Below are 12,181 nucleotides of genomic sequence, written 5' to 3'. Positions count from 1 at the left end.
TTTGTCTTAAGAAATGCCAAGCAGCTGTGTAGAGGCATTCATGGCTGGGACCTGAACCAACTTCTGGTAAGAGAGGAAATTAGGACCATTTTGTTACCCTGACAAAAATGAAATCTCTGAGAACAGTAATTCCTTTGCAGAAAAATCAATAGTTTCAGCATGTTTTTAACGTGGCAATTTGCTATGGAACATCTTAAACAATACCTCAGTAAATCACTAGTACTGCATGAAATCAGCTGTTTGCCTTGAATGCAGAAGTACAGAAGTGCATGAAAAATGTGTGGTCAAAGCAGAGGAAATTTCCCAGAATCACAACTTCCTCAGTCCTAAAGCAATTGTGAACGATCTGAAAACAGACACACATAAGAAGCTTTGGTTTACCCACAGAACTTACAAAAAGATCCAAGTCTTTAACCCTAATCTGAAAAGAACTCCTAGTATTCATTTCCTCTGTGCCTCAGACTATCTGTTTACAGAGAGAGTATATTATTAAAAAGTGAGGGGAAATTATCAAGCAATTAATAGCTCTAACATGATCTTCATAGTCCTATGTAAGCACTAAATATCATTATTTGACAGATTCTGTAAAGCAAAATACAAGGAAAAAGGCTATTTCTCTGTATTTGTTACACACTGCTCTGATGACTGAGTAGCACAGACCATGCAATATTCATCTTGATGTGCATCATTTAGCAGTAGAAACATGTACTTCACAGTGACATAGAAAGGGCCAAAAAACCCTGCTTTTACAGACAATTCAAGTCAATTCTTAAACCTGATTAACTTTGTATTTAACCTTCAAAAAATGAACAGAACAAGAAATCCCAATTACATAAGGAAAACGTTACAGAAATTATCTCTGAAATAATTCCAAGTTTATCTCTGTATCAATTTGTCAGGGGATGGGATTTGCAAGCAAACATCAACAAAACAATACATTTGCTATCAGCTATGAGCAGTACCATATATGTGTCTGTATTTTACACTTCCTAATCCCTGCTCAGTAATTAGAAATGTTGTGACAGTTCTGAAAATGAGAAATGACACCTCTCATTTGATATGTGCTCCAAAACACATCCACCAGAAGATCTGCAGCAAAGAAACATTTTCCAAAAGGAAATCAAATGATTCATGTTTTATTTCATTGTAAATTCTCTGTGATGGATGCTGGAATTAATTTGGGAGATGTTATGCTCAGCAGCTTATATTGGAATAAGAATTCTTTGTGAAAGGGTCTATTTAAAATCATGCTGATGACACATAAAACCTTAATATTGAATGAACAAGTCAAAGAAGTTCTTGATAGTTAAATTGAGTCCCTTAAAAGTCAAGTTATCATCTTTCTTTACCATTTTTTAAGCTTTTGAAAGCAAATGTGACCCACTAGGATGCTCTACACTGTGCCAAGTTCCAAGTCCTCCAGCTGTGTCCTGCTAGTTACAGCTACATCTGTAAATGATTTTTCAGCCAAACTGCCAAATCAAAACTTTGGCAGTGTGAAAGTTATTAAAAAAAAAAAAAAGCCTCTAGAAGGACACTCTCACTGGATATTAGCTAGTGTTCATCTAGACAGTTTACAGGGTATTTGAGTTATCTCAGATAATGAGACAAGAGTAGGATAAAGCTTGCTGAGATGCCTTGATGCAGGAGGTATCTCCTTTTTTTCCCTTACCCCAAACCAGGGTTAGATACAGTGTGCTAAATATAAATTGCAGAGAACACAGGATGAAAGAGCTGCTTTCAGGAGCTGATCTCCACACTAGGCGCATTTTGAGGGCTCTGTATGAGAGCACTCGAGTCTAGCGCTGTGAACTGGATGCCTGTAGTGGCTGGAGTGCATTAAATGAATTAATTTTATCTAAAAAGGAATCCAATTAGCACACTTGGAGACTGCTCCACAATGGGAGTCAAACCGCGTTAGCCGAGCACCACTCACAGACTTCCTTCAACGGGACATTCCTGATCCAACCCGAGATGTGATGTGCAGGCACCCAAAGCCAACTCTTGGGAAACAATGTGCTCGATTTTCATCAGCCTTTTGTATATATTTGGAGGTGAGAAGAGTGAATATGACAATGAGTTTGTGGTCAGCACAACAAGAGTTGTCAACACGCATCAATTCATGTCGACGCACGGGTTCTTGCTACCCTTGGTGTGTTATTACTGCAACAAACTGCTCTAATGTCTTTATTCTGGGCTTTTCTCTTCTGTGGAAATGTAACTTGAACTGTGGAAAAGACCTTGCACAAACACTGCTCCCACAGGCCTGGCTCTGCTCAGGGAGGGGACACAGCCAAGAGGCACAGCAGGAAAGCTCACCCAGCCCGTCCTCTCCCATCTCCCTCTCAGGTCTTTAGTTTGCTTCCAGCAGAGCTGGATTTAGGTCCTTAACCTGGCCAGCACTAATGCTGCCAAATGCTAAACTCAGGCAGCAACTGCAGCAGTAAGGAGGGAACAGAAAAAGGAGGAGATTGGGCTCTGAGCAACCTGGTCTGGTGGAAGGTGACGCTGCCCACGGCAGGAGGTTGGAATGAGATGAACTTTAAGGTCTCTTCCAACCCAAACCATTATATGGTACTATGAAAAAAATAAAGAGCAGTAAGGAGGGAGCAACTGTGAGCAGATTTTGGTAGGGGGAAAAGGTTGGCTGCCCTTGTTCCCTGTGCCATGGGCGACTTGCACAGACAAACACCACGAGTGCAACTGCCAATGGAATTACAGGGTTTGCGCTCCAGGAGACTGAACTGGGCTTGTATGGAGGGACCAGGACATTTCACAACCTTGGGGTATCTGATCTTACAAAGTTTTGGTTTCCATTGGGTTGTTTGGTTTCTGTGACTGAGCACTCCTTCACAAACGATGTCAGCTTTCCAAATACGCCGTGGGGAAGTTCGGGCTTATGAGAAAATTTTCAGTTCAAACAAAATCACACAGTTCTCACAAAACTGTCCAGACCTTTCTGCAATTATGTTACATCATATATATATAGTTTAAGCAACTCTGGATCATTTCACAGCTCAGCTTCTTATCTTTTTATAGTTCTGCTACCGTGGCTCCATTCTTTCCCATATGAAGAAACGTAATTAATATTTTATATCCTTACTAAATTGTGAATACAATTTACCATAACAGTACAGAAAAAGGCAAATATACTTTGTCCCCTGCCAACAGAAAATCCTTAACAGCTGTTTATTGCTCATTTGCAAAACATAAGAGCAATGGAATTCCATTACTTAGAGAAACTGGCTGTTCCATGATATCCTTGGCAACAAACACCACACTTATCTTTTTGAACAATAGACTCTCAAAGTTTCTCCAGCCTACAAAAATAAGACAGTGAGGACTACTCTTTCTTAACTGCAAAATGCTAAACAATGGGAACTGACTCACCGTCAGCTGCGTGTTTGTTTCATCAAAACTAACCTTTTTCTCGCTCTCTCCCCCCCAACAAAGAAATTTGCTCATTGAAAATTGTGAGAAATGTTTCACGCAACCATCTCTTTCACGGGAAGGACTTTTTATTGAGGTCAAGGCTTTGGCAAAATGAAAAGAAATTCAGACTGCAATATGAGTAATGTAAGAACTTACAAGCAACATTAAGGGAGTAACTTTAGGTTTATAATAAACCAGACAGAAATTGCAGGGCAGAATTTTTTCTGCCTTTTCAAAACTTGGAAATACTTAGAAAAATAATATCGTGGTTCACACCACAGATATTTCACATATGGTTTTAACTAAATAAATTCCAAGTTTCCAATAGCTTAAAAAAGAACTATCTATGGCATACCAGATAGATGCTAGCTCCTCAGGAAGTCAGGACATGCACATACCATCCATAATCTGGTTTCTATATTTAGGTAAGAACTATACCTAAAGCCATGGAGGTCAGCACTGCACCAAGTCAAGCATGTTTTAACAGACATATCTCCTAGACAGTGTTTACCACGCCACATTTCTCCCAAACCCACACCAAATATGCCATTTGAAGACCTTGCACTATTAAAAGACAGTGTATCCACATACCTCAATAATCCTGTCATGAATCTGCAGCCCTCCTTCCTTAGCAGCAGGCCCTGTGTCAACTATTTTCGATACAAAAATTCCCTCGCTCGATGAACCATCTTGATTGTCCTTCAAGGATGAAAAGGAAACCACGTTATTACCCCAAACCAACTCTGATTTTCCCTCAGCTAAAGCTCGTCTGTGTCACAGCAGTGCCTGTAATTTGAAAGAAATGCTCCTATTGATGTCTTAATATGGAATTACTCTGTGCTAATGAGAACAACCGATACTCCCGTTTCGAAAGATTAAACAACCAGGGACAGACTTCCATTAAGTAAATTAGTTGTGTGATAATCATTTTCCTCTGACTTGGGCCAGCTCAGTAGTAACTGTCATTACAATTATTCTCAGTGTAAAATCCAGTGAGACACAGCCTGTTTGCACATCAAACATAAGACAACACTGCATTTTTATTTTTAGTTGCACACCTCTTTTCTCTGGAGATTTAAAAATAAACCAAGGAAACAATTTATATCTAACAAGGTACTTTCATACTCCTGTGCATTGTGTCACTGTCTTCTACCAGTGCAGAACATCTCAGAAAACTGAAAAGCTCTAACTGTAAGGAATAACTTTCAAGTGACTTCACTAGGAATAAATCGTGATTAATGTCAGATTTCTGAGCAGTCAAGAAGTAGTTCTGAATACTTTCTAAATTACTAGGACAAGGTATAATCCACTCCTTGATCTAATTAAAGTCATATGCAGCAGCTCCAGCCAAAAGGCATCCAGAAAAAATACATTAGTGAGTGTATGGTGCAGGAAACATCTGCTGAATTCACAGAATTCAAAAGTAGGTTGTTACATCCCTTCACCTGCACAGAGGGGCTGCTGAACCTCTGGTGGAAAGCAGAGTAAATAACATGGGTTTTTTTAATGAAAGGGCCTAAAGCTGTGGGCCCTCAACCCACGATCCTCACAGCAATATGGTCTGAGAGCCACCCCACGGGATTCATCAGTTTGGGAGGAACACTGCACCAGCATTAGCGCTGCTGGCTGTGATGAGATGCAAGAATAAACACGCTGCGAGGGAAAAGGCAGCGGAGCTCACAGCCATCCGACACAAATCCCAGTATGAGATCTGCCCTGAAAGAATCACAAGAGAACCAAATGCTTGTCAGCAACATTTTTCCTCTAAGTGTTGACCTACATGCTTTCCCCAACTGGAAAGGGCAAACATATTTTAACAATTAACATACCACGCATGGTCGGCCACCAATAATATTAAATCCAAGAGAGCCAGAGTCACGATGGAGGACGAGAGTCAGTGCTTTAGTCTCTTCCCCCTGCAAGGAACAGATAAACACACTCAAACCATTTGTGTGCGTGGGTACAGCAGGACAGATAATACTTCCACCCAGGTCTGTTTGGGTCGGTTTCTTATTTTTTTTACCCCCGTGTCGTTCGGAGGAAAATGTTTGGAATAGCTTTGCAGGAGCAAAGTCAGCGGCTCCCAGCCCCTGCTCCAGCCACCCCACCGAGCTCCAGCAGCGGAACCACCCCTAAGATTTATGTGTCTTTTTTATTGAGATCTACAGTGAGACACTTAACAGCAACAGAACAGTTTTATATGTAATGCTGGTTCCTGCAACTACTTGACCTAGTCATATGTGATGTGTTATGTAAAATACTCCATGTTTCCAGTAGTCAAACTCTTGACTTTTCTAATGCTTGGGGGTGACTGAATCTTAGGACTGGATTCTTACATTGCTTCTCTCTAGTGCTGGGTACATAACATTGTTTTAAACAGCATCAAACACAGTGTTATACAACAGAAATTCTCTAGCGAGTTTGAGAAAACAGTATTAAACAAAACTGCTACAGATTTTGCCAAAGGCCTAGAATGGCAATTGCTATTCACAGCACCTGCCATGCATAATTTTTTCCTCTGGAATTTTAACACCAGCAAAACAGAGATCTTCCATCATTGAAAATCATTATGTTAATCCCCTAAAATATGAAATTCTGCAGTGAAGAGCTGTCTGGACAAAAAATATACAACAAGGATATACTGGATGGATCTGTAGTATTTGGGTGACTGTGTGAACATCTCTGTTATCCTGCTCTCTTATTCCAGTTTGTTCCTAACTCTGAACTCCTATAAAATGTTCTTTATGACGCAGTGATGCTACTTAGGCCTATTGGCTTTGATAAAGACAAAGTGCGTGCATGTACTGTCAAAGACAACTAAATCTTCACAATGTCCTCTCTTCAGACTCAATCAAGTGGCTGTTATTTACAGCACAACACAATTATACAGCAGGCAACAGCAGAGCACTACAAAAAGCCATCTCAATAACAGTACATTTTTCAGGGATCAGAACAGGATTGGTATGTTGTGCATCTAGAGATACAGATTAACTTTTCTACCTCCGAGACCTTTTCCTTTGTTTTATCCACAGGGTGAAAAAGTTATGAACACAAAAAAGTTTGAGGAAGTTATCGTACAAGTCTGGTTTTCATAACCAATTAATGACAAAAATTACAACAGTTGCATTGTAATTCGATGCAGATGGTTTCAGTTTGTGCATTTTTCTTCTAACATGTCAATTTGAAGTTGTCAATCAAATATTAATGTCTATTAAACTCATAAAAAATGTCAAAGTAATCCTGGATTACTGAACTACTCCTAGAGATTTGGGGATGATAATGAAGCCCAATTCCCTACCAGTGTGAACTGGCAGAGCTCCACTGACCACACACTTCTCCACAGGGGAGCTGCACTAACACACTCCACCTGAGAATGTGGTTTACAACTTCTGTGTCCATTTCTGATGATTATCTTCACTGCATGTCGAATAATAAATAGAGGTGGACCTGATACAGAGAAACATGAATAAACTCTGATCTTATTTGAATTTGCCTACACTCAGCATCAGTGAGAACCAAGTACCCAGAAGACGACTGAAAAATGAAGTAGAAGCTATTTCCCTGGAAGTCTACAGACCCAGACTTCAAACAGGATTTCAAGGAACAAATTTCCAGTCCTGTGAGACCACTTTCAGGGACAAATGATTCAGGATTTGAAAGACAATAATGTGCTAGCCCCACGTTTCCTTCTCCTATTATGCCTTTTTAAGAAGGGAAATCAATTAGAACAATCAAGAAACAATTATGGCATTGCTCTCAAGACACTTTCAGTAATTAAAATTGAAGGTTTTCATTAAAGCCTCCTTATGTGGCTATGATTTGACACTTTTATACCTGGCTGAATCAGCATGAAAGCAGTCCATTAAATCAGTCAAGCTGCGGGGCAAAAAAACCCAACTAATGTAGTTTTCTGTACTTCTGAAAAAGTACTTCTGCCCACAGGGGCTCTAAAGAAACTTTCCAGCCATTTCTGGTGGATTTGTGCACTGTCTTCATCTTCCCCACGGCAGCAGAGGTGTCACAGAGCACAACCCACAGCAGAGCACTAATCCCACCACGCTCACGGAGCTGCCCCGGCACCAGGGAGGCAGCAGCTCTTTCCTTCCACACTTTGGTCACTTTTTGAAGATTCACATCTCAGGCCTTAACAATTCCTTTAAGAACCTTCTTGGCCTCACAAGGAAGCCACGATGCAAACGACTTTTCCAGGCTCTGCCTTTCCCTTCCCCTCCAAGGTCTGGCGTTCCAGCGGAGCAATCATTAAACAGTGAGGTAACTGTGGAAATCGGTGGCCGGTGTCCAGCCCTGCCCCGGCAGCTGCTTCGGCAGCAGACCTGATGGTTCCTGGCATGTTGAATTCCCACAGCTGAACAGAACTCTTAAACATAATTCTTGAAATTACTGTACTTCCCAGCTGAGCAATATGTGGAGCTAATAGACTGCTTTTCCCTTTAGATAGGGGAAGACTAATTTCTTTGGTAGTGCTGTGGCAAAGAAGCTCTGTCTTCGCCAGAGGAGGCACTTCAGCTCCTTGCTCTCTGGTGAAAGGGCTGCCAGGACCAGCCTGGCACATCCTGCCTGGGGACAGTCTGAGAAAAACACATCATCTTGTTTTAAAGGACTTCATCTGGCTCTTGAGGAATTCAAACCTGTGTTACCACAACCACAGAGGTATTAAACCAGAGGTCCTAAATGTCAGATCGTATCTGGTTCCTGTCTGGCTGATACATTTAAAGTCAGTCCCTGTCTCTGGTTGTCAGGACAGCGGAAGGGTTTCCACCGTGAGCTGCAGCCAGCACTGCTTCCGATTCCCCCTCACTCCCTCCTTCCCAAAGGACTTTGTCGGCTGTGTAAACAAGGGAACCACCATAACAGCTTATCAATAGGTGTGCACAGTGGTATGTTTCACCAAGGATTAGGCCTTGTTTGAACAGTACGAGGTTTTTCTTGATTGTTTAGACTTTGATATTACAGGATTGACATGTTTGATCAGAAGAAATGCTAATTTTGAGTGAGACACACCACGTTCCCTGCCACTCCCTCCTCAAGCTCATCCACAATAAGCCTTACCTTTTCCCACCACGGAATAAACATTAACTCTCTGAATAAACCTTCAGACTTGTCTTTTGGAATAAACACAGATCAGACATCCAGTAAATACACAGTAAAATTAATTTTCTCTCAGTGGTAAGGAATATACATGGGTAACACAACTAGGGTCATTTAAGGCACATCTACCCGCTTAAGGGGCTTATAAAATGCTGAGATATTTACAGATGAGTGTGAGTATAAAATATGTACTTTGTTGGTCTTCTCTCGATATAGTTATGGTGTTACAGAACTCACTTCCAAAATGGTAGATGAAAACACAGCAAAGCTGTGGTTCATCCAGTCACAAAGAAAGTCTATGCCAAGGTGAACCCAGAGCTGATCTGCCAAAAGATCACGAATTTGGGTCTTTCATGAATGGCCTAATGCCATATGACTAAGCATTTAAACAGAACCGTACGTGGGCATCCTTCTGTTTTGACTACAGGATATGTCATCTGATTTATTCTAGATTGGTTCTACATCTGTGACAACAAGCAACCACCAGGCAGGGAAGTCAGAAAACCCTTTTTCTTCACCTACCGAGGAGCCAGAACACCCAACAGTAAGTTCTGCAATCACCATGTGTAAACAGAGAAAACCACCCCAGAGTATAAATTTGTCAGCATTCCACAGCCCGAAATTTGGTAAAGCATCCCCTGCACTGGGTCTTTAAAGAAACTCTCTAGTGCACAAAGATGCAAGTTCCTTGATTGTAGTTCTCTGGGAGCAAGGCAGTGGAAAGCTGCTGGTGTTGGCGAGCTGCCCAAAATGCTGTGAAAGACACATAATTGATTGACCACTGGACCACAAGTCTGTGGTGACATGACACCTTCCAGCTTTCTGCAGATTGGTGGCTGCTTCAGAAAACTGTGTAACAGCCTTTTGTAACAGGGCTGAAAACCAGCACAGTGGTCCTGGCCAGCTGCATCCATAAATTTGATAAAAAGTACAGCTAGAAACAACGTACCATGAACATTTGCAGCTCTGAAGGAGCACCTCTCAGGCTCAGTGCAGCTCACTATACTTTACAGAGCTAAATAATGCAAACCCAACATTATCAGTGCTGGGAACTGAAGGAGGGGCAGTGGAAGAATAAAGGAGACCAGAGATGAGGAGGTAAGGATTTGGTGAGATGATTTCCCACAGCAGGGCTGTGTGTGGAGAGCTCTCCTGTCATCAGCAATGGACAGGGAGCAGAGGCAGCTGTGTGCCAAGCTGGGGGAGCAGAAAGCTGTCCAGCATGCCAAGGCAAAGTACTGTCAGAAAAGGAGGGGACAGAACTATCCTGAATCTTCATATGAATGTGAACCCACAATTTATTTTAATAGTTTTACTAAGTTTTTAACCAGCACCACACCCAGTATCGCCAGAACAGTACATTTCAAAGTGTTTTCTGTTTTGAGTTAGGAAAGCATGGTGGGTTCTGCCCTGCATTTCTAAACAGGAAAAAGGAAAAGGGGAGGAAAAAAAAAATCCTCTAACATGAAGTTTTTATTTCCTTTACACAACTTTTAGAGCCTCAACATTACCAAAGGTGTGAATACAGACGTTTGACAGTTTTGAACAGTTTAATACTGCTGTGTCTGTGGCATCACATTCCAGGTCACTGGGAGGACTCTGAATGTCTTCATTTAAAAGATAATTGGCTTCTAGGGCTTCCCTCGCTGGGGAGCCTCATTCCAATTAAAACTTGAGTATTGTTGTAGCTCTGGCTTTTGGTTCTGGTCATTTTATAAATGGTCTAATTCTAGAGGAGGCTGAAGTCAAGTTAATTTCTCCTCTGCTAAACTGAGGTTTTAAAGAACCCTGTGTGATTCCGGGAAAGGAATCACCAGTACACAGCAGATGTCTTGTATTTGGAAGTGGATGTTACAGAGATGGTGGCTTCAGATCATGAAACAGCTGGTGATGTGTTCGAGTTGCGAAATAGTTAATACTAAAGTCAGTGTTTTGTAGGAAGCCCTATTCTGGGACGCTAGGTGAGCTCAGGGTCTGGAAAGCATTGGGTCACAGCAGCTTCTTCCAATTCACTCCACTCTGTGTGACTCCTGGGAGTCAATTTCTGGCAGTTTAATACCATTTCCAGCCCTGGAAATTCCAATTTTGCAGTTGAGAGTTTTCTTCGGGGGGAAGAGAACCAAGAAAAAAAAAAAAAAAAACAAACCAAACCAGCAATACCGCGATCCCGTTACTTTTGCTGTGAGAGCTGCCATATGGGGTCCAGATACCACTGACGGTCACGGCCGAAAAATACGTACCTATGGAAATCAGTGCATTACGGCTATTACGCCCAGATATTTGGGAGGATTTGGGGGGGCCGCGTGGGCTCTCTAGGACAACACGGGCAGACCCCCCCGTCCTGCAGAACCCGCCGGGACGCGCCCGGGAGAACGCGCATCCCGCTCCCATCCCGCGGCCCGGGGGGCACCGGGGAGCGCGGGGCGGGGGTCGGGCAGTCCCGCCGTGCCCCGCAGCGAGCGGGGACACCCCTCCCGCGTCCCCCCCTTACCTTGCCGGGGGAGGCGGAGCGGGCGCGGGCCAGGGCGTCCAGGCGGGCGCTGTACTGCGTGAAGCGCTTCTGGTACCGCAGCGCCGTCACCTGCAGCTCCAGCTGCGCCGCCGCCAGTCGCGATAGCAGCGACTGCTCCCGCTTGCCGGCGCGCAGAGCCTCCTTCTTCAGCGCCTTCTCCAGCGCGGCCGCCCGCGCCTGCAGCGCGGCCCCGTGGGCTCGCAGGGCTCGCAGGCAGCCGTGGCCGCCCGCCCGGCGCTCGCCGTGGGTCAGCATCAGCCCGCAGCCCTGCTCGCACAGCCCCGCGGGCCGCGCCTCGCAGCGCTCCCGCATGTGCGCCTCCACATCGCGCAGGTTGAGCACCTGGCGGCACCCGCGGTTGCGGCACTTGGCCGGCGAGAAGTCGCAGGTCTCGGCGTGCTCGCCCAGGTGCTGCAGCGGCACCACCGCCTCGCAGCCCCGCGCGTGGTTGTCGCACTTGATGTCCAGCTTGAGGATGAGGCTCTTGAGGGGCAGGACGTGGTTGAGCTCCTTGGTGGAGATGCGCTGGCAGTTGACGGGGCAGCTGCCCTGCTGCACCACCCAGGGCAGGACGCAGCCCGCGCAGAAGACGTGCCCGCAGGGGGTGGTCAGCGGGTCCTCCAGCACCTTGTTGCACAGGTTGCACTTGAAGTCGGGATCCACCTCCCCGCTGAAGCGGTCCAGCTCGAACCCCATCCTCCTTCCGCTCCGCCGAAAACAACCGAAAAGAGAAAAAAAAAAAAAAAGAAAAAAGAAAAAAAAACAGCCCAGAAAAAGTACCCGGAGCGCTGAGACGGGACGGGCGGAGAATGGAAATAAATAAGTATCAGCCGCCGCCGCCGCCCGAGAGGGAGCTCAGCCCCCCGCCCGGCCCGCGGCCGTGCCCCGTCCCCGCCGGTCCCGGGAGCGCCCGGGAACGCGCCCCGAGCGCGCTCCCGCCGCAGGGACCGCCCCGGCACCGCCCACCCGGCACCGCCCACGCGGGGAGCCCCGGGGGTCCCCCCGGCCGGGGACAGGGGACAAGGGGGGCTTTGTGTCGGGGAGAGGCGGGGGGTGGCGCGGGGTGGGCTCCGGGCTGGTCCCCGCTCCCCCCGGGAGGCGGCAGGTAACCGGGAGCCCCGGGATGGG

General features: G+C 45.0%; 1 protein-coding gene across 2 annotated transcripts in view; it reads right to left on the bottom strand.

Annotated features, from left to right (window-relative positions):
* PDZRN3 (PDZ domain containing ring finger 3) overlaps nucleotides 1-11,902 on the bottom strand; it is a 134,522-nt gene extending 122,620 nt beyond the window's left edge. For both annotated transcript variants that reach the window (XM_050313187.1, XM_050313188.1), the window contains exons 1-3: nucleotides 11,033-11,902; nucleotides 5,262-5,348; nucleotides 4,024-4,131 (exon numbers count right to left, since the gene is read on the bottom strand). In XM_050313187.1, coding sequence (XP_050169144.1) covers nucleotides 4,024-4,131; nucleotides 5,262-5,348; nucleotides 11,033-11,749 — 912 coding nt within the window. In that variant the 5' untranslated portion in view covers nucleotides 11,750-11,902. The remainder of the gene's footprint in view (nucleotides 1-4,023; nucleotides 4,132-5,261; nucleotides 5,349-11,032) is intronic.
* Nucleotides 11,903-12,181: the final 279 nt, after the last annotated feature.

The sequence above is a fragment of the Myiozetetes cayanensis genome, unplaced genomic scaffold (genome assembly GCF_022539395.1).
Source record: "Myiozetetes cayanensis isolate MyiCay16 unplaced genomic scaffold, myiCay2020 scf18, whole genome shotgun sequence".
Classification (NCBI taxonomy): Eukaryota; Metazoa; Chordata; class Aves; order Passeriformes; family Tyrannidae; genus Myiozetetes; species Myiozetetes cayanensis.
The sequence above is the reverse complement of the archived record's forward strand: the minus strand, read 5'-3'. Positions and strand labels throughout refer to the sequence as shown.